At 33.0% G+C, this 21,299-nt stretch overlaps 3 protein-coding genes across 4 annotated transcripts; 2 read left to right on the top strand and 1 right to left on the bottom strand.

Moving 5' to 3' along the window:
- Window positions 1–4,275: 4,275 nt before the first annotated feature.
- On the bottom strand, window positions 4,276–9,791 carry Afg3l2 (AFG3 like matrix AAA peptidase subunit 2). Of its 2 annotated transcripts, XM_018541735.1 has the most exons (14): window positions 9,774–9,791; window positions 9,239–9,686; window positions 8,625–8,748; window positions 8,221–8,539; window positions 8,024–8,117; window positions 7,765–7,930; window positions 7,517–7,652; window positions 7,312–7,430; window positions 6,857–7,132; window positions 6,555–6,782; window positions 6,227–6,453; window positions 5,982–6,158; window positions 5,606–5,824; window positions 4,276–4,628 (listed from the first exon to the last, which is right to left on the bottom strand). In XM_018541735.1, the coding sequence occupies exons 2-14, from the start codon at window positions 9,323–9,325 to the stop codon at window positions 4,356–4,358; spliced, it is 2,445 nt and encodes an 814-aa protein (XP_018397237.1). In that variant the 5' UTR covers window positions 9,326–9,686; window positions 9,774–9,791; the 3' UTR covers window positions 4,276–4,355. The 2 variants fall into 2 exon arrangements, with proteins under 2 accessions (XP_018397237.1, XP_018397236.1); XM_018541734.1 differs by lacking the exon at window positions 9,774–9,791 and having other exon boundaries at window positions 9,239–9,762.
- Window positions 9,792–10,321: 530 nt separating this feature from the next.
- Window positions 10,322–12,863, top strand: TfIIFalpha (transcription factor IIFalpha). Its single transcript, XM_018541801.1, has 7 exons — window positions 10,322–10,457; window positions 10,602–10,648; window positions 10,737–11,108; window positions 11,173–11,492; window positions 11,663–11,949; window positions 12,126–12,469; window positions 12,566–12,863. Exons 1-7 carry the CDS (start codon window positions 10,434–10,436, stop codon window positions 12,777–12,779), a joined length of 1,608 nt encoding a protein of 535 aa, XP_018397303.1. The 5' UTR covers window positions 10,322–10,433; the 3' UTR covers window positions 12,780–12,863.
- Window positions 12,864–13,624: 761 nt separating this feature from the next.
- Window positions 13,625–20,948, top strand: LKRSDH (lysine ketoglutarate reductase/saccharopine dehydrogenase). Its single transcript, XM_018541769.1, has 10 exons — window positions 13,625–13,720; window positions 14,090–14,572; window positions 15,738–15,963; window positions 16,669–16,996; window positions 17,542–17,905; window positions 18,227–18,549; window positions 18,940–19,189; window positions 19,300–19,563; window positions 19,652–20,033; window positions 20,824–20,948. The coding sequence occupies exons 1-10, from the start codon at window positions 13,625–13,627 to the stop codon at window positions 20,937–20,939; spliced, it is 2,832 nt and encodes a 943-aa protein (XP_018397271.1). The 3' UTR covers window positions 20,940–20,948.
- The last annotated feature ends 351 nt before the right edge of the window (window positions 20,949–21,299 follow it).

Below are 21,299 nucleotides of genomic sequence, written 5' to 3' on the forward strand. Positions count from 1 at the left end.
ATTTAACTGTAACGACATTTCGTATTCGCTACTGTTTAAATATATCTTACAAAATTAATACGATGCTGCGTATTTTGGAAAGATAAGATACATTTTCGCGCGATGCAATTATTCCCATTTGATAACGATGGACTCACATGTGGAGTTTCCTTGACTTTAAGGTTAAATTTGATAAAATTCCTTTTACGTTAACTTTTATGCCGAACGTCCTTTTCTTTCGTTTCGTGTTTGTAAAAATAATGCAGTCGTAATGAAACAAGAGAATTTCATGTTGATTCCGTCGATTATTACTTTTATCGGATTTATTATATTAATTATGGAAAGAGAAAAAGAAAGAGAGAGAAGGGAAGCGAAGAATTGTTGCGGTATGTTAGTGTATTAAGAAGAGAAAATACGTGAAAACGTTTTGTGTGTGCATCTATACGCGTACTTGTGTACACGAACTTCACGGAGAAGCAGCAGCAGGCATAATCACCGCTAAACCTGACTTTTTGAAAAAAATGTGTGTGTGTGTGTGTGTGTGAGAGAGAGAGAGAGAGAAAGAGAGAGAGAGAGAGAGAAAGAGAGAGAGAGTGATAGAAGAAAAAAACACGTAAGAGGAAATAATAGGGTTTAGATTAGTGTGATACAAGGTACGACAAAGCAATAATTTAGTGATTGTACGATATACTTGATTAGCGAATTAGTGCTAAGTTAATGATACTTTCGAAATCTATAAATATTTACTCGATAAATCGTATAGTTTTGTAGAAACGCTGGAAAGATTGCCATTTCAGATTAACACTGTCTTGGGATCAAAGATTTAGGGGAAAAATATAGTGGAAAAAAAAAATTTTTAAAAAAAAAGAGAGAATTGGTAATGTAGTTGGAAATGAATGGACAAAAAACCGCGATATACCTAATCCTGATCCGAGATTTTTTTTTTCGTACAAACAGGAGACGAACAAAACGAGCAATTTAGTGAGCAATTAAAAATGAATGAAAAACAAACGAGATTTCGAGCGCGGTGTTCGCAACTTTTTCTAACAGGACGAATTTCGAGATAATTATACTCGTTTGTGAATATGCGTATCTTACTGGAAGAAACAGGATAGAAATATCGTCTTTAAATTTCGCAACGTGATGCTTTGTAACTTAAAAAGTCATCTTGTACAGGTGCCAAATTCATGCACGCCGAAAGAAAAATATTCGAGGAAAAGAGAAACAGAGATGAAACATTCATCAATTCACATTCGAATAATGATAATCCATATCGCAATGCAGCTTGTAACGCTTATGATTAACGGTCATTTTATGATTATCTTATCCCCATATATTTCTAATTACGTCATATGTATCATATAGGAATCATCACAGGATGAAAAAGTAAAATGAATATAAAAATACCGCACAGTTATGGAAAGTTTGTGTTCAATTTAACATATTTCACATGTCCCAAACGATTCGTTCAAATTTTTTAATTTAACATAAGATAAATGTGTCAAAAAATAATACAAACGTATATGTAAAAAAATTTAACGCAAAAAACAGACACAATTTATAAGAAAATTGTTGAGCATATTTTTTCAGTAAAATTAGCATTTATAATGTTAAATTGAGAAATGTTGAATATCAATTTAACTACATAAAATATTTGAATAATCTAATCATATTATGTTAAATTAACACTTGAATACGTTAAAAATTCAACACAAAATTTTAACAAAGATTTGAGTGGACCGATTCTAACATAAAAACATGTTTTCTAATGTATGTACATCTTTTCGTTTCCTAAGAAATTTTTTTTAACTATTGGCCACTGCGTGTACAATGACTTATTTGTATCAATATTATCATGGAAACACAAACAAGTTGCAATGATTAAAAATCGTTTACTTCAATTTATGCCAAGATTTTAAATGGAAAAATACAAAAATTAATTGCAAAAATGTATAACCGTATAAATTTGTACCGTAAATAAAATTGAATTTAAAAAATTTGCTTCTTTTAAATTCACGAGGAACTAGTTTATGAAATTTTTTAAATGTATATGCGATGATCTGTTGGCGTGCGATTCGATGAAATCCTCTAAGTAAGGCTTACTTCGACAGTTGTATTACCGCTCTCTTAAATGTTATTTAAAAAAAAAGAATTAATAAAAGAAACAATAAGAGAGAGAGAAGAATGTATAAGACACGTTTGCAAACACATTGCAAGAAACGTCGACTGCATTAAAGTAAACATGCATAGACGAAATATTCTTCCAATAAAACACGCTACAAATTATTTAGTGGAAAAAGAAAGAATCGTTTTCGAGTAAAAGAAATAGTGTAGTGATGAAATACTGACTTTGATGAAAATTTTTCTGTAAATTCTTCATACAATTTATCAGAATTTTTATATAATAAATTATCAGATTTTTTAATACAAATTAGAAATAACGAGAAAATCTATATATTTTAAGACTCTTAAGATTTCTCATTTGACAATTTCTAATTAAAACACAAAATATAAAAAAAATTCAAGGTATTTTTTTCAGAAATGTTCATTAATTTAAAATATAACAGTTCTCTTTTAAAAATATTATAAGATTTATGAGAATTTTTTTCACCAGAGTCATATCAATTTTTCAAATCGTTCTATTAATCTTTACATCCTCGATAGACACCGTTCAATGCACTAATATAGAATCAGTCAATATATTATTGATGGCAATTGTTATAGTTATTAAAAGCTGATAAATTCAATAATTTTATGCAAAATCAGCGAGATAATATTTTGTTTTATAAATCAAAATTGATATTGTAATTCGGGGGATATATGTATATACGTTTTTTTTTTCAAACCAACTACAACGCGTGTGTAAAACTCGGCGGACTACCACTAAGAATTCACTCACAATGAAGAGTAAAGGTGATAAAGATGAATTTGCCAATTTTGGAACAATGTAACACCAAACTTCAACTAGAACTATTGTACACGTCGCGCGTACTTTTTTAATGTCAAATCAAACTTTGTTAGTCATTTAATAACGTCGTGTCTTGCATCTGTACATCGCCGATACCTATAAATAGGAATAACACAGAACGATTATCCTTCAATGGAAGACATTGTACTCAACATTTCCGAGCAGTTTTTTCGCAAATTCAATACCTATTATACGAGCAAGATCGATTTCAGCGTCATATATTGACATGGATTTGATATATCTGAAAGAAAATCACATATGTATCCCAAACAACAAAAGTGTTTAAACAGATGCTCTGATCTTTCTCAAGAGACATCCGTGAAATTTCGCTTGTTGTTTGAGATATTGTTGCATAGACACATGCGTGTATATATACACACATATAAATATTGTGTGTATATATATACACACATGTTAGTGATGATTAAATTTTGTTAAAACTCTCAAATTCATCACACATTCAGTATTTTGTACATCAGATGCTGATTCGAGCGTAACGTAAAAGAACGTGAGAAAATGACTCGGACTGTAAGGGTGAGGATAAAGCGTTTTACGGCAACAAACACGTTCATGACCAACACACGTGTGAACCACGCGAATAGCGACGGATACCTTTACAAATTTTTCGTAGTGCAAGCCGGCATTCCGTCGCCGCGACGTCGACGAAAGCAATTTTACATAATATTTACAGCGGTGTGCAATAAACAGCACACGTCACACATAAATTAATTCGTATCCAGTAATGTAATGCAAAAACCGTGTTACTGACATGTTTCTTATCAATAAACTAAACCTTAAATATAGATTATGTACGTTGAACCATTTACTCCCCATCTCGATTTTGTAATTCCCGAATTTATCCTTTGAAAACATATACCGTCCTTTTGTTCAGAGAAACGTAAAAAACCAGTAAATACGCAAATCCAAAGACTAAGATAAATATTAAATTTGCAAATGTTATTGTTTCAAATATCTTATGCTTGCCCACTTTTAGTTCCAAAGAAGAAAAAATTGTATAACATAATGTCAAATAAAAACATCTAATAATCACCTAAATTTTAACGAAATATTGGCATTTAAAAAATTATATTGGCATGTTTAAAAAACAATAAAAATTTTAAGGTTTCTAAGTTTCGCGAGTATTATTTCGTACACTTACTCCATACAATTACTTACAGTTGACGAAGGTGAAAGCGAATTTGAGATGAGATGAGAAAAATTAGAGTACTATTTAAATTTAATTACATGAAAACGTTACAAGTGATACACGTTAAACATGACAACTTTAACGCGTATACTGATTACAACAGCTGATGCAGCTGAAAATATACTGATGAACAATCGTAAACTTATTATAATTGTGTATTTCAAACTATAATAAAGCATTTGTGAGACTAAAATATTACAATTACAGTCGTTGCTCCGGTTGTTTATCACCGGAAGCTGCTTTAGAAGGCTGCGCTTCTGCTGCTTTGTTCTTTTTACTACTGTCCTCGGAAGATTCTCCCTTTTGCACGTTCCATTCCTTCAAACCTTCCGGTAACGTAGTATCCTCTTCGAAAGAGCCCGTGCCTTCGACAAATTCTTCATAGGTGGATTTTTCACGGAAAGGCCGAGGTCCAAGTAATTCAATCATGTCGTCCCTACTTAAAACCTCCTGTTTTAACAATCGCTCCGCGATCTGAAATTAAGTAAAATTATATATATTTCAATCTTCATGTTGATAACATGATTTAATATTAGAACCATTGATAACACCATTTTCACTCCGCTGATGTTACAAATTATTATAACTTCTGCAAATTTTTGTGCTGATTAATAATTTTTTCTAAATTTTTATCATTTTAGAAGTTTGATATACAAAAATTAATTAATCAATTTTATTCATGTTCAAACAGTTTATTTCTATTTTTATTTTAAATCACCGAAGTCTCTAGTGTAGTACTTTCAACAAAACAAACAGAAGTTTTCTTAGCTTTTCATTAATTTTTAGTATGTTGTTATCAAATAAAGACCAAAATAAGGAATATTTTTTTATATATGTTCATACACTTTTTAGGAATAAAACATTCCTTTGACAAAAATCAATTTTTTAAAATCAATTTCTTTCGCAACGAATATCATCAAAACTATAAAAAATAAAAAAATTGTTTTTTCAGAAAATATTGAATAGTTTTTGGAATATTGTACAGTAATAATGTGTGTGCGCGCGTGCGATTAAAAATTGTTTATTAAATAAAAAAAATGTTTTAACATTATTATAAAATATTCTTTCCTAAAATTATTTATAACTTCTATTAAAAACATTTTTTTTTCATCTCTTACAATTTCGATGATATTCACTTCGGAAGCCACCAATTATTTATTTGCATAGCAGCAAAAAAGAATGATATATGTAAAAGATAAAACTATGTGCGAACAAATTGTTGAATTGTGCAGTAAAATTAAATGTAATAAAATTTGGTTATCCAATTATAGAATATCAAAATTAATACAATCCTAAACATTAATATAATCTTAATTAATGCAAGTATAAAAATATTTCATTAAAGAAAAACAAGAATAGGCGCTAAATTGGCGCCTTCGGCAGTTCTAGGAAGGTGTTCCATTTTTACGAGGTTCTAATAATAGTTAAGTAGATGATAAAATCATAACTACCTTGATCACATCTTCTTTATGTTCGTTCAAGAGAGCTAGCGTCCGTTTATGTGCTTTTTCAATCAAATCTCGTACCTCGTTATCAATAAGTTGAGCCGTATGTTCCGAATACGGTTTGTCAAAGACCATATCTCCTGTATTCGGCATTTCAAAACTAACATTTCCAATCTTCTCGTTCATACCGTATTGTGTAATTTGTGCATATGCAACTTTTGTAATCTTAAAAATTACAGAAAGTAATTTAATAAACAGAAATATCGAAATATAGAAAAGTAAAAATATTGTGAAGAGTGCTAAAATGAGACTGTGCTGAAGTCGCTTATCAAGCAAAAGATACAGGAATGATACCATGTCTTTTCACAGTTAATCATAATACCTTCTGTAAATCATCCTGAGCGCCTGTAGTAATGCGGCCGAAAAAGATTTCTTCCGATGCTCGTCCACCGAGCATCATGCACATCCTATCGAATAACTGTTCCTTTGTGTAAAGATATAGTTCACGTGGCAAATATTGAGCGTATCCTAGTCCTTTACCTCGTGGAATAATGGATACCTAAAAGAATCAATACAAGTTACCAAAAAATTACCGTTTATTGTAAAATATAGATAAGATATAGTAACCTTTAAAAGTGGATCTGCATGCTCTAAGAACCAACCAGTTATCGCATGACCAGCCTCATGGTATGCAACTGTCTTCTTTTCCTCTGGTTGTAACACTTTGGTCTTCTTTTCCAGGCCAGCAACTACTCTCTCAATAGCTTGCTCGAAGTTTTTAAGATGAATGTTATCATTCAAATCTCTTGCCGCAATTAGAGCTGCTTCATTGCAAACGTTTGCAATATCTGCTCCTAAAATTGTTGCAATGTTATGATAGATTTCTTCTGATTTTCATTAAATGTAAAATATTTTCTTTACTCTTATATTTCTCCAAACATTTTCAAGAATGTACCTGTAAATCCAGGAGTCAAAGATGCCATTTTTCGTGCTAATTCATCTTTATCTAATTTTGTTTTCAAAGGAGCTAAATGCACTTTGAAAATGGACGCTCGTCCTTTGATATCCGGAGCAGGAACAAATATTTGTCTATCAAATCTACCAGGTCTTAATAATGCTTTATCTAGAATGTCTATCCTATTAGTCGCCGCTAATACAACCACATTGGTCGTCGTGTTAAATCCTTAAAGAAAATTTAATAAAAATGTTAGAATATTCGGTCATTTTCAATTTTTTCGTGTTTAAAAGTCGATGTACCATCCATTTCTACTAAAAGCTGATTCAACGTATTTTCTTGCTCAGAATGTCCGCCAAAATTTCGACCTCCTCTTTTTCGCCCAACTGCATCGATTTCATCAATAAATAATATACATGGTGCATGTTTTCGTGCCATGGAAAACATATCGCGGACCCTAGAAGGACCGACACCTACAAACATCTCCAAAAATTCTGAACCTGATACTGTAATAAACGGTACATTTGCTTCACCAGCTGTAGCTTTAGCTAACAAAGTTTTGCCAGTGCCAGGAGGCCCTATAAAAATTAAATTTTTTTTATATGTATATACAATATATGTATATCATTCTGAATATAACATTCTGAAATTTTCGATCGATATGTTAGAGTTAAATCAAAAAATACATTTCACCCCCCATCTAATGAATAATATACATTTTATACAACTTTATATACTTAACATAAACCTTAGTTACCTGTTAACATAGCACCCTTTGGAATCTTAGCTCCAAGATCTATGTATTGTTGTGGGTTCTTTAGGAAATTTACAAATTCCATGATTTCGATTTTAGCTTCTTCACATCCGGCTACATCTCTAGTGTCAAGTAATACACAATTTACTAATCAAGAATTGCACATGTGCTATATATAAAAATATGTGCTTATACATGTATTACTCACTTAAATCGTACGCCAATATCTTTCGAATTTATTAGTTTCGCAGTTGATTCCATTACTTGACCAAAAAGTCCACCCCTTTTACCTCCTTTACCAGACATTGCTTCCGCAGATCTTCGTATTAAGAAAATGAGGAATCCTAAAATATATTTTAGTGATAGCCACAAAATATATACATACACATGCATACCTATAATAGAGATACTTCGCAATTATATAATAGTTCCTAAAATTCAAAATTAACTACTCACCCCACATAATAATCTGCGGAAGATATGATAGAAGGTTTGCAGTTTCTACTTCATTTTTGTAGATCACAGGAATATAATTCTCAGGTCCCATGTTCAATTCTAATTGTGCATTTTCTAAATTTCTTTCAAAAGTATCTGTACTTCCAATATTAAACCATAGTGTATTCTATAAAAAAATATTAACAAGATAACAGAAGCATTGAGATATGAAAATTCAAAAGTAAGTAAATTCTACCTAATCTTGTAATTGAGAACTTACAGAACCATCGACAGTATATCCAGGTAAAAGCTTCACACGCACCCATTTCTTATTTATTACTTCTAACTTTTCGACAAGACCTTTATTTAAATAACTGAAAAACAAAAATATATTATAATTATGTGATAAACATTAAATTATTTTTATTCAATATTTAAGTCACTCTTGAATAATCATTGGTAATAAAATTTACTCACTTATATATAAATTCTCTCCATGTAATCTCTTTTAGATTTAAGTCTTGGGAAAGTAGCAATCCAATCAGACCACTTATTCCAAGTGCAACCAAAATCATATATGTTTTTTCCTTATCACCACCTTCGAAAGATTTACCTCCTCGTGAGCTGTTTCCAAAGATCTTAGATATCCACTGGAAACTTGATTCTTTGGAACTAGATGACGATGTAGAGGTAGAAGTAGATGAAGATGGAGGAGGTGTTTTTGTATCAGCTTTTTTACTTGTTTCTTCTACTTTTTTGGTAGCATTTTTACCATTTTTGCCAGATTTACCTTCACCTGTAACAAAATTTCTTTAGAAATATTATATATAATTTGCCATAAATTTAAAAAAAAAAGATGAGTAAAAATCATAGAGGGAGACCTGGTTTAAAAAATTTTTCGAATCCTTTAGGTGGCTCTTTACAAAATAATCTCCACTTCTGCTGTACATGCTCGATGGCAGATAGTGTTGTACTATTTTTAAGTTGTGATAACTGACGTCTCAGCTGAAAAAAAAATGTTAGCTTAATCTCATTATTCTAATTATTTGTGAATAGAATAATAAGAATTATGTCATTATTCTTGATATTTCAATTACATGATTTCTTCTACAAAATTATAACGGTCGCAAAGCTGATGTAAATCACGTGTTTCATTGCGACAGTCGGCAAATTGTAACGCAAACAAGTGAAAAAGACAGGTACATGATTGAATCCTTTTTAAAAAAAATACGTCATGTGACATACACTTAGAAAACGAATCATAACTGCGACAGGATAAGCAGATGCGTCGATTGCAGAAGGTTGCACAATAAAACGTCTGAGGTAAGCGACCCGCGGACAACGTTCGCGCGATAACCGTTGACGATTATTAACATCACAATGATGCTCGTCGCGTCATTTCTTGCATGAGAACATTACCGACCTAGTGCGAGCGTGCGACGCGTTATGTGACGAGTACACGGACTACACCGAGGCGGCGAATAGGTTATGGTACCTGAAACGTGTCGAAATAACCTTTCTGAGCAGACTGCAAGACTAGCCTCTCCAGCTTGCTGGCTGAGAAGAGCAATTGGTGCGCCATACCTGGTGCAATCGTCACACACGCTGCCCTGAGATTCAGGATCCCTGTTTATTTATTTTTCCCTCGCTGAATCTCGGGGCGCACAATGTATACTATCAGCCGCGGACGACCATCTCAGTTATCGCCGATGATGAAGCACAGTACTCCGGCCGGCATTGGCTTCGAGTTTATTGCTGATGCTGTCGTCAGTGTCGTCATCGGCTCTGGACTTTGGCAAAATTCCACGCCTTCGTTTTAATTTTTTCATAAATCTTTCTCGGTAAATTTGGAAATTGTAGAATTAGCACTGTCTGCTTGTTTCAGTCATTGCTCCATCACCTCCTTTTATGTCCCTAATTTTTAATATGATACGTAAAATAATCTAGAAATCAATATCGAAAAATCACCATATAACTTATCACGGGGCTCACATGAAAGAATTAATAAAATTCATTCATATCAAAATTACATCGGTGACACCGATAACTGGGCAGACAAACAGGGTATCGATCCATAATGGACCAATCACAATAATCGCGTTCGGCAGAATGTTTATTTTGCAACAATTGTAAGTTTTCTTCATCCTGATTGGATTATATATTTTCAGATCTAAAAATATAATCCAATCAGAGCGAAGAAAACTTGCAACAGTTGTAAAACAAACATTCTGCTGACCGCAACTGGCTGCGTTTAGCAGAAAAAGCAGCTTTGCAACTATTGCAAAATTCTTGAATATGATTGGTTTATACATTTAGATCCAGTCAGAAATTAAAAACAAGACCAATCATATTAAAAAATTTTACAACAGTGCTCGGACTGCAAAGTTTTTACGCCAAATGCGTCCAATAAGAATTCTGTTTTGTATCATCACGTGTTATGGCTTATGATTTCTTTTTTTTTAATCGAAATCTAGTAATTTTTGGTACTTGTTAGAATTACAAACGTAGTGTCGTAGTGGTCTCAGCGAATTGGTAACACTGACTGGCAGCAAATACAGCGAATTTGGAATTCATCATGCAACAGATGTGCAGATAGACGTTCATAGGTTTTGTTGGAGATGATATTGGGGTTAATTAATCGTTTAAATCGTAAATTTAGCGTTAGATCATAAAGTTTTTTAATTACGATAATGAATTCAAGTGCAGCTTCAAAGGTAAGTTTAACAGATTATAACTGCAGCAGTGAAGTAAATTATGTTACTGTAATAGCTACTGTTTGGAAAAAAACGCACATTGTAATTTTGGAATAAGAATTATGTCACTTTTACGATGATATATATTATTATGCTTCTTTGCAGTCCTCAGTTACACCATCTGTGCAGGAATTTAGTATTAGAGTGCCAAAGTTAGTATTGCTAATACCTACTTGTTTCTTTATTTATATCACTATAATAAAATAATATTTGATTTTATTTACGAATTCTCTTTTATAGAAATAGCAAAAAGAAGCACAATGTCATGAGGTTCAATGCAACACTGAATGTAGATTTTTCAAAATGGACCCAAGTAAAAATGGAACGGGAGAATAATATGAAAGAGTACAAAGGTATTGAAGAAGAAATACCAAAGTTTGGTGCTGGATCTGAATTTGGACGTGATGCTAGAGAAGAAGCCAGAAGAAAGAAATATGGTATTTCTAGTAGGAAATATAAACCAGAGGATCAACCATGGATTTTAAAATCGGGAGGAAAAACTGGAAAAAAGTTTAAAGGCATCCGGGAAGGAGGAATCAGTGAAAATGCTGCATATTATGTTTTTACACATGCTGCTGATGGTGCTATAGAAGCCTTTCCTTTACATGAATGGTAGATTTTATATCGTTGATTGTGTGTAATTATTAATAAATACTCAAAAGTCAAAATTTCATAGGTATAACTTTCAACCAATTCAGAGGTACAAATCTCTCAGTGCTGAAGAGGCAGAGCAGGAATTTAGTCGTAGAAACAAAGTAATTAACTATTTCTCACTAATGTTACGAAAAAGATTGAGGAATGATGAGGATGGTGGAGATGAGGAGGAACTGGTAGAAAGTGGTAAAGGCAAAAGACCTGGTAAAAAGGAGAAGGAATTGCAAATATCAGAATTGGATGAATGGATGACTGACAATGATGATTCAGACAGCGATGAAGATGAGAATAAGAAAGGCTCTGACGATGAGGACAATGGAAAAAAGAAAAAGAAAGACAAAAGTAATAAAAGAAATCATATCTTTTTAGTTATAAATATTCAGTTTTATATAATAAGAGAGAGAGAGAGAGAGAGAGAGAGAGAGAGAGAGAGAGAGAGAGAGAGAGAGAGAATATTACTTATGTATTATATGCAGATAAAATACAATATATAATTTAATTAAATGTTCTAGATCAAGTGGAAAAGAAGAAAAAGAAGAAAAATGTCTCAGACGATGAAGCATTTGAGGAAAGTGATGATGGCGACGAAGAAGGAAGAGAATGTGATTATATTTCTGATTCTTCTGTTTCTGAATCAGAATCAGAACCACAGAAGGAAGTTAAGTCTGTAGCAGAAGAAGATGCATTGAGAAAGTTGCTTGTATCTGATGAAGACGAAGATGAGGAGGAACAGGCAGATAAAAAAGATGGAGAAGTAGATAAAGATGAAGATGAGGAAGGAAAAGAAAAAGATGATAAAGTAATGTAGCATATTGTTATGACATCTATTGATAAACAGTATACATGTTGCATTTTCCATTCTTTAAAGATTATAAATTATTTTATTAATGAATATATGCACAATAGCAATTTATCAGTGTTATTATGTACGTTTTACTATTTTGTTCTATATTTCTAATGTACTTTACGTTTTAGGATAAAGATAAACTTAGTAAAGAAATAGATAGAAAGAAAGATAAAAAGAAGAAGAAAAAGGCCAAGAGAAAGGATCAGAAGAAATCGGCGTCAGGAAAGGATTCCTCTAGTGATTTCTCCAGTGATTCAGAATCGGATTCTGACCAAACATTAAAAGAGAAGGATAACAAGAAACCCAATAGTGCACACAGTTCGAGATCCGCAACGCCGACACCTTCAACGTCCGGTGTTTCGGATTCTTTTAAGAGAAAGCAATCTGGTTCTCCAGACTTATCACAAGCAAAAAAATTAAAACTCGATAATTTCAATCTAGTTCCAGTAACATCATATATACCGGGATCAAGGTATATCTTCCTTTATCTTTAATTTAGTATTACTTAGTACAAGTATTTGTTTGTATTACGATTATTATAATAATTTTTATATTTTATATTTTTCAGCGAATCGGGAATCACGGAGGATGCGGTGAGGCGATATTTAATGCGCAAGCCTATGACAACGACCGAGTTGCTGCAAAAATTCAAATCCAAGAAGACTGGTCTCACATCCGAGCAACTTGTCAACATTATGACTCAAATACTGAAAAAGATAAATCCCACCAAGCAAATTATCAAGAACAAAATGTATTTATCAATCAAAGCGCAATCCAACTGATTTCAGTGCGCGTATGCCGAGTTGTTAGAGATTACACGTATAGTGTTTGTTCAGTTATTACATAATACCATTCTCTGTAATATAACTTCACAGATAGAAATATATATATATATACATACATTGCAATTTTACTGTGTTGGAAAATATCTTTTCATTTCAATTCTCCATGATCTCTTCAAATAAGTTGATTAACTTTAATTTCCACCAATAAAGATTAACTTTAATCTCTAATATAAAAATAAACTTACTGTTTATCTTTTTCTAATTTTTATAACTAGAAAAAGACAAAGAGTAAATTAAACCGAGATTAAAGTTAATCTCTGCATTGGTGGAAATGAGCTTAAAGCGAATATCGAGCAGTGAATAGCGCCATATACTTGACAAGTTTATTGTTTACGATTATGCACTTCTTGGTGCGCGTGTCTCATTATCAGGCTGTCAGTGATAAACACAAACGAAAAGAAAAACGGATTTTTCCGAGGATTTTTCCGTAAACTTCTTTCAATGATACAACCAGTACGGTGATTAGAGGGTCATACGCGCGTGCGATGTTGATAAGAACACAGCTCCAAGCTTATCAACGATTTTGTAATACTTTTTGACATCTTCATTGACCCAAACAGTACACGTACATACGTACGGTTAAGTGTATATATAATACATAGACTTAGCAGTATATTATTGACTCGTTTAAAACACAATTTAAACGGTTTGAAAATACAAGCAAGATTCGCATTACTCCAGTCGACGTGATCGTTGCAAATTAGTTTCAACTGGTGAATTGGACTTCCTCCCGGCAACGGTGACCTTTACACTAGCGCTAACTCAACATTAATCAAGGTGTGATGCGGATGTTAAGATTGATAAAGGCTGGACGTAATTCACGTCATTTGTTGACTACTGCATCTCGTGCTTTCACCCATAACGTCAGATGTATAAGTGTAAGCATTTAGTTATGTTTAAAATAATGCCTTCCACTTGGCATTTCAATGACAATCCATTTAATCAATTGTGCCGACGTCGGACATTACTAATTCTCGGAATAAACAAATATACAATAGTGAAAAAAAAATTAAAAAATTTGTTTGAATCAAAAACTGAATCTTTTAATTTTCGAGCTTTGAATAAAAAGAATGTCTACTTTTTTTTCACTCTTAGCTCGTATTAAGTGCCCAGTGATTTGAATAAAATGATTTATCTGGAAAACTCAATAAGAAAGACAAAAGACAGATTTTTTTTAAACGAACTATCGAACTGTTGCATAAAATATGTTGATTAGCTGAGCGTTCCTTTGCATCAAATCTTTTTAGAATCTTAAGGGCAAGGTAATAGCTATAAGACGAGAAGACCAGTCAGTATGGGAGAGGAGGGCACCGTTAGCCCCGGCGAACGTTCGTCGCCTTGTAAGATTAGGTGTAAAGGTGATTGTACAGCCCAGCAACCGAAGGGCATATCCCGCCCAAGTCTATCAAGCGGCAGGCGCCCTGCTACAAGAGGATATCAGCTCAGCTTCCGTTATATTCGGCGTCAAGCAGGTACCCGTGGATCAACTGATACCCAATAAGACATACTGCTTTTTTTCGCATACTATCAAGGCCCAGGAGAGTAATATGCCTCTCTTGGATGCGATCCTAGAGAAGAACATACGTTTCTTGGACTACGAAAAGCTCGCGGACGCAAATGGTCAAAGGCTGGTGGCTTTCGGCAAATACGCCGGAGTTGCTGGTATGGTGAACATACTCCACGGTTTGGGTCTCAGACTACTAGCATTGGGCCATCATACTCCGTTTATGGTACGTTTATACTTTAGAAATAATTATAAATATCGAATTTACGTTGGAAAGAGTTTTCTCTAATGAACTAAACGTTTTTACTTTAGCGGTAAAACACGTTTTTAAGTAATAAATTTAAAAGTTTTGTTTCTAGACCTTTCGGCTTATATTTTATAAGGATTTGATCAAACTTGGAAAAACTTCATAATTAATATATAGATATTTCTAAATTTGTTCAGATTTTTTAACCATATAGTTTTCGTTAAATATAATTTATTAAAATAACTTAAATTCTTATGTATAAAGAAAAGTTTTAAATAATTTATTAATCGTGAACAAAATATATGTATATATAAGAATTTTAAAGAGTTACATAGATATAAAACAATAGAATTTAAAAAATACTTTGAAATTAGAAAATTGGAATTTTATCGTATCATTTTCGTGTAAGAGTGCGAAATGTGTTCATGAATTATTCAATTTTTTTTTAATATAACATTAGTGAAAACATAGTAACATTTAAATTAAATTTAAATAATTATTATAAACAATTTCAACATAAATATCCAATTTTATTATAATATAAATATTATTTAATAACAAATTACAGTTTTAAATTTCATTTATTATTTGTACATTTTAGAAAATGACAATACATCCTTTGTGCTCTCGTGTTAAGATAAGAAAAGTCACGAGATATCCCTCTGCTTTTTTATGCTGGAGAACAGTAGGCTATGTATGCAAATTTAGAATGACCTATTTCTGTTATCTTTGTATAGTTTTATTAAATGTTATCTCCTAATATTAAAGAGAATATCATTAAGAGAATATTGAATGGTATACTATATCTAATCGATAAAATTTTATTTAATTTTATACCTCCGTTCTCCTTCAGTAGTAGAAAAAAATAAACTAATATAGGTGTGTATTATGATAAGCAATTACCAAGAACACATACGTATAAGCGATCGATAAGAATCTTTAGAAAACATTGTATGAATATGAATCAATAAGTTAATTAACCGCAGTAGAAACACCATATTAATTAACCGTAGCAGAAAAAATAAACTAATATAAATATGTATTATGATAATTATCAAGATACACGTATAAGCGATCAATAAGATTTTTAGGAAATATGAATATGAATGAATAAATTAATTGATCGCAATAATCATTTAATTAGCACATCGGACCGGCGCATAATTATCGAGATTCAGCCATGGCACGTCAAGCAATCCGTGGTGCGGGATATGAAATCGCTCTGGGTTCCATGCCGAAATCGATTGGTCCGTTAACCTTTGTCTTCACGGGCAGCGGTAATGTTAGCCAGGGTGGTCAGGAGGTCTTCCAAGAGCTGCCCCACGAATACGTGCCACCCGAAATGTTACGAAAAGTCGCGGAACACGGCGGTATGTTGCAATTCACGACGTCGTCGTTCGCGTTTCGTAATTCGCGAAACGTTTTACCTAAGCAAAACAACAGGCTTTATAATAACGTTAAAATGATGTTAAAATAAAGCATTTTACTGAACGAAAAATATCTCAGTAATAATGTTGAAACCATTTTGATATTGTAATGACTTGTGTTCTGCTTGGATACTTGAATATCATTTTTAATCATTGAGTTTTTTCACAAACATCGTAATTATCTCTCATTTGCGCTGATTCTGATTCGAAATTTATTTCTTTTTGTCCTGCTGTTTCGTGATTTGTGAGTAATCTTTAAACTACAAATTGTTAATGTATAAACAATTTAAGAAGGTGAATACTTTTCGAGTTCAAATAGATAAGTTATTGTGCTATTTGGATATATTTTGATATTTGACAAACGAGAGAAAGAATGTTCTAATGCGGTCCAATGCAACGATACAAAAAGTAAACTTTGTATCCCCATACGATTATTATCTTTATTAATAGCTTTGTGATAGAGAGGCGTGTCTTAATCCCTGCGCCACTTTTCCATCTCACTGTATTATACCTTTTTTAATTTTTTTAGTGATAAAACTGTTTATACAAGGCTCATGGAACCATCGTCGTATAAAGTAAACAAAATATTTATCGCAACGATATTTCTTATCAGTGCTTCGTATTTGTATTTTCTTCAAATCGTTCCAGATACGACGAAGATATACGGTTGCGAGGTACGGCGCAGGCATCACCTGGAGAGGAAGGAGGGCGGCGGTTTCGATCCTGAGGAGTACGACCAGCATCCAGAGTTGTACATCTCCACGTTCAGCAAAAAGATAGCGCCGTACGCCTCGGTGATCATCAACGGTATATACTGGGCGATAGATTCGCCGAAGTTGTTGACGATACCGGACGCGAAATATCTCCTCAGGCCCGCTAATACACCATGGCTACCGATAAGCGTCGGCGCGCCCGCCTTGCCGCACAGGATGCTCGGTATTTGCGACATATCCGCGGATCCGGGCGGCAGCATCGAGTACGTGTTTATTAGAGATTCGCCAGAGAGCGAACCCAGATAGATATAGAGACATAATTAAGTTATAATGATATTATAAGAACTTATCGTGACGTCATTTGTCAATTAAAAATAAACTTCTAAATGACAAATAAGGTCATGATGATATCCTGTGATATTATTATAACTTCTGTATTCTATATATATATGCACTTTGGAATATTAAGGAAAACTTCCGAAGGCTGTACAATTCTGTAACAGAGTATATTGTAATAGTTACGCAATCACACATAATCTTACGATTATATGTATAATATAGTTTATATCATTATTAATTTATAGTTATAGATTCATCGTATAATTTATAAGTAATATGATAATCATTTATAATTATGTAATAATAATTTACGACAATATCAAAGTATGGACAAGTTGAAACATTTTTTCTAAACGTTCATATTAGTTAAGTAATTATTACATGGATTGTATTTTTTAATTTATTTTGTTTTTTGTAATACAACCAGATTATTACACACTATTATACAATTATTAATTTTTTATACAAGATTCATGAACGAGTGTACGACGATCGACACACCATTTTGTCTATACGATGCCGACCGGAACAAGGACACGAAGTCCTTCAAAGGTCCCGGTGTGCTGGTTTGTTCAATTGACAATATGCCCACGCAACTGCCGAAAGAAGCAACGGACTTCTTCGGTAATCTTTTATATCCGTATGCTTTGGACATCATACAGTCGGACGCGAAAAAACCGCTGGACGAGCATAACTTCAATTCTGCCGTGCATGGTGCCATTATCGCGTCTAACGGGAAATTGACGCCTAATTTCGAATACATCCAAGAACTCAGACAAGTGAATCAACGCAGTAGGCACAAAGCCGATAACAGAGAACAACAGAGCAAAACGGTAAAATATTCCTTTTCCTGTGTTCGCGTCCTTATTATATCTTATATATTTCAAATTAGATAACCACCCGACTCGGTGGAAAAATTCCGCAATTATATTTGCTAGAGTATTATTGTAAAATTCTTGTCAAAGAAAGAAAATTGTAGACGAGAATTTTAAACTCTACAAATGTGATGTGTATGAGCGCATTGCGATTGTAAAATATAGCAAAAATATCGACAATTTAGAACGAATCTAATAGTCAGATTCTAGTAGTAGATTTAAAGCTACATAAAATGAACAATATTACGGAATCAAAATTATATTTGTCTATGCCAACAGGTGGTCGTTCTCGGCGCAGGATACGTCTCCGCACCCTTGGTCGAGTATTTGCACAGGGATGAGAACGTAAGGCTGATAGTGGCGTCACAATTGAAGGACGAGGCTGACGCGTTGGCCAATCGATTCCCAGGTGTGGAGCCAGTCTTTCTGAACGTTCTGGATCGTTCTGATACGTTGCACGACGTGATAAAATCGGCGAACGTAGTCGTCTCCCTTCTGCCATATTCGCTGCATCACGTCATCGCCAAAGCTTGTATAGAAACCAAAAATCACCTAGTAACAGCAAGCTATATGAATAATGAAGTTAAGGCATTGCACGAAGAGTAAGCATCAACGAGTTTATTTATCCTAAAATGCATTCGACATACAATTGCAATATGTTCAACGCAAAATCTTAATAACTTTTAGAATTAGTAAATATATAATCGCCTATATAATGATGCTTTTATTGCTTTTTGTGATTAGAATCGCGGTGAAAATAAATGCGAAAAATGTATTTTAAATGAAGAAGTATCATTTATCATCATAGTAAGTCAGATGTGCTTACTTGAAAGATTAATACCCGGTTCAATGCATTTTAAATTATATGGTTCAACTAACTCTTCATTTTTTTTTAGTTATAAGAATTAGTAAATAAAAAAAATAAGCTGAATTGATTAAAGTTAATCTACATTAGTAGAAACGGTAAAAGCTCGCTGTTTTTTGGGGGACAGAGCCCAAGAAGCTGGCATCACCGTATTGAATGAAGTTGGATTGGATCCAGGTATCGACCACCTTTTGGCAATCGAGTGTTTCGATGATATAAGACAAGCGGGTGGAAAGATAGAATCCTTTGTCTCGTGGTGTGGCGGTTTGCCTGCACCGGAGTGTTCCTCCAACCCGTTGAGGTATAAATTCAGTTGGTCTCCACGAGGTGTCCTGTTAAACACTTTGTCGCCAGCGAAATATCTTCATGAGGGTCAGGTGAGCCGTTAAAGTATTTTTGTATTTATCTCTAAAAAGAGAATGATCCTTTATGAATACAAATAAGATTTATTTAAAAAAGAATTTTGAAAAGAATTTTTTCTTTGCAGGAAGTGGAGATTGCGGGAGGCGGCGATTTGATGTCTACCGTGCAAGATTTGGACTTCCTCCCGGGTTTCGCCTTGGAAGGCTATCCCAATCGCGACAGTACGATATACAGGGATTACTATGGTTTGCAAAACGCGAATACTGTACTGCGCGGTACGCTCAGGTTCAAGGGATTTTCAGATACCATACTGGGCCTACAATTGCTTGGTTTAATTGATCCGAATCCGCATCCTATTTTACATCCGAACGGGCCAGACATCACCTGGGTGCGTGCTTTCAGCTTTCCACATATTCGCGGAATATTTCAACAAGAAAAAAATAATCTATCTCGATTACTGATCGCTTAAATTCCAGCGAGTGTTGGCATGTAACTTGCTTGGTCTGGCGAACGACAACATCTTCTACGGAAATCTGAAGCAAAAATTAGCGGAGAGGATGAATTCGTGGGAGCGCGTGAAAGCCATCGAGGAATTGGGTCTCCTAGAAGAGGACCTGGTCTTGAAATTAAACACTCCTCTCGACACGCTTACGCATTATTTGTCGAAAAAACTCTCTTTCGAGAAAAACGAACGCGATTTAGTGATACTGAGACATGATGTAGGTATCCTTTGGCCGGATAACAGGAGGGAATCCAGAGGAATCAACTTGGTGCTTTATGGAGATGCTTCTGGACATTCTGCGATGGCGCGTACCGTCGGTTATCCCGTAGCTATTGCCGTCAAGATGATTCTAGATGGTTCGTATATTTCTTTTGATATTTTTTGTATTACTTGTACAATTAGATTAAAATTGTTTTTGTTCTTAAAATTGTCACTTATCAATTATATTTTCTTATCGTACAAGATAATTTTCATACCGCAATAATAGTAAAAAAAATACAAATATCTAGATGACTAAATTATTATATATAGAAAATGTATAAATATTTCCAGTGATGATATACATATAAGATAAATTTATAAAAAAGGTAGATTAATTCTCAATTTTATAGAAATATCGATATTTATTACAATACTGCATTTGAGAAAAAGATATTTATCTGAATGACTTATACGTATAAAAATATACTTGACTTGAATTAAAAATATAATTTACGATAAAATTGATTAATGAGAGTATAGTACTTCATATGTAAAAGTTTTTATATATATTTTATACTTAATAGATGTAGCCGTTTTCGCGTCCTACCTCATTCATTTTTGTCGATCAGTTTAACACACGGATGAGATGCAATTCATACTCTATGACACACTATGTCTTTGGGTTCAAGAGTCTAAGATTTATAAAACATTCATCGAGAATGACTTGTAATATATATATAGTCCGATTTTATTTTTTATCTCAAATATATAAAATATTATATATATATGAACTTTTGTGCATGAAATACCATTATCCTATATCATCTCATTACTCGACTTTATTACTAAATTATTAATCATGTAATATGTATTAATATATTATAATTGAATATATATTCAACAGAATTTTTATTCTGATGTTCTTAAAATCCTAATTTTATTTAGGTGAAATTCAGCAGCGTGGAATGGTACTACCTTTCACGCCCGATATATATCGACCTATTCTTAATCGATTGAGAGCTGAAGGCGTACACTCTTTCGAAACTTCTAAATGGCTCTAACTGATTCACCACAAACATATCCCTTGTATATATATGTTTTGCATAAAATGAATAAAAAATTTGTAAATTTTGTAATAATTTTATACCTATATCGTAATAAATATAAGCGATTGTAAACTTACTATTACAAATTAGTCTAATAAAAAAAATACAAAAAAGACACGTAGCGTAAGATGGTACGATTTCGAATACAATTCTGAATAAAATAGATTTGAAGTTTAATATTTTTTCCCTATTATTTGATATCCTTCAGTATCTTTCACATAATGATTTGAGGATTTTTACTAAATTTGAACTTCGAAAATCGGATTCAAATTTGATCTCGTTCAGAATTGTATCATGTTTGAAATTGCACTATCT

The sequence above is a fragment of the Cyphomyrmex costatus genome, unplaced genomic scaffold (genome assembly GCF_001594065.2).
Source record: "Cyphomyrmex costatus isolate MS0001 unplaced genomic scaffold, Ccosl1.0 scaffold30, whole genome shotgun sequence".
Taxonomy (NCBI): domain Eukaryota; kingdom Metazoa; phylum Arthropoda; class Insecta; order Hymenoptera; family Formicidae; genus Cyphomyrmex; species Cyphomyrmex costatus.

Coding starts and splice junctions, on each gene's coding strand:
- Afg3l2 (XM_018541735.1), bottom strand. CDS start 9,325: ATGGCGCACCAATTGCTCTTCTCAGCCAGCAAGCTGGAGAGGCTAGTC. Junction 6,783..6,856: donor GCTTTTAGTAGAAATGGATG/GTACATCGACTT, acceptor ATTTTCTTTAAG/GATTTAACACGACGACCAAT. Junction 4,629..5,605: donor ATAAAGAAGATGTGATCAAG/GTAGTTATGATT, acceptor ACTTAATTTCAG/ATCGCGGAGCGATTGTTAAA.
- TfIIFalpha (XM_018541801.1), top strand. CDS start 10,434: ATGAATTCAAGTGCAGCTTCAAAG. Junction 10,458..10,601: donor ATTCAAGTGCAGCTTCAAAG/GTAAGTTTAACA, acceptor GCTTCTTTGCAG/TCCTCAGTTACACCATCTGT. Junction 11,493..11,662: donor AAAGAAAAAGAAAGACAAAA/GTAATAAAAGAA, acceptor TAAATGTTCTAG/ATCAAGTGGAAAAGAAGAAA.
- LKRSDH (XM_018541769.1), top strand. CDS start 13,625: ATGCGGATGTTAAGATTGATAAAGGCTGGACGTAATTCACGTCATTTG. Junction 15,964..16,668: donor AAAAGTCGCGGAACACGGCG/GTATGTTGCAAT, acceptor AAATCGTTCCAG/ATACGACGAAGATATACGGT. Junction 16,997..17,541: donor GATCCGGGCGGCAGCATCGA/GTACGTGTTTAT, acceptor TTTTTATACAAG/ATTCATGAACGAGTGTACGA.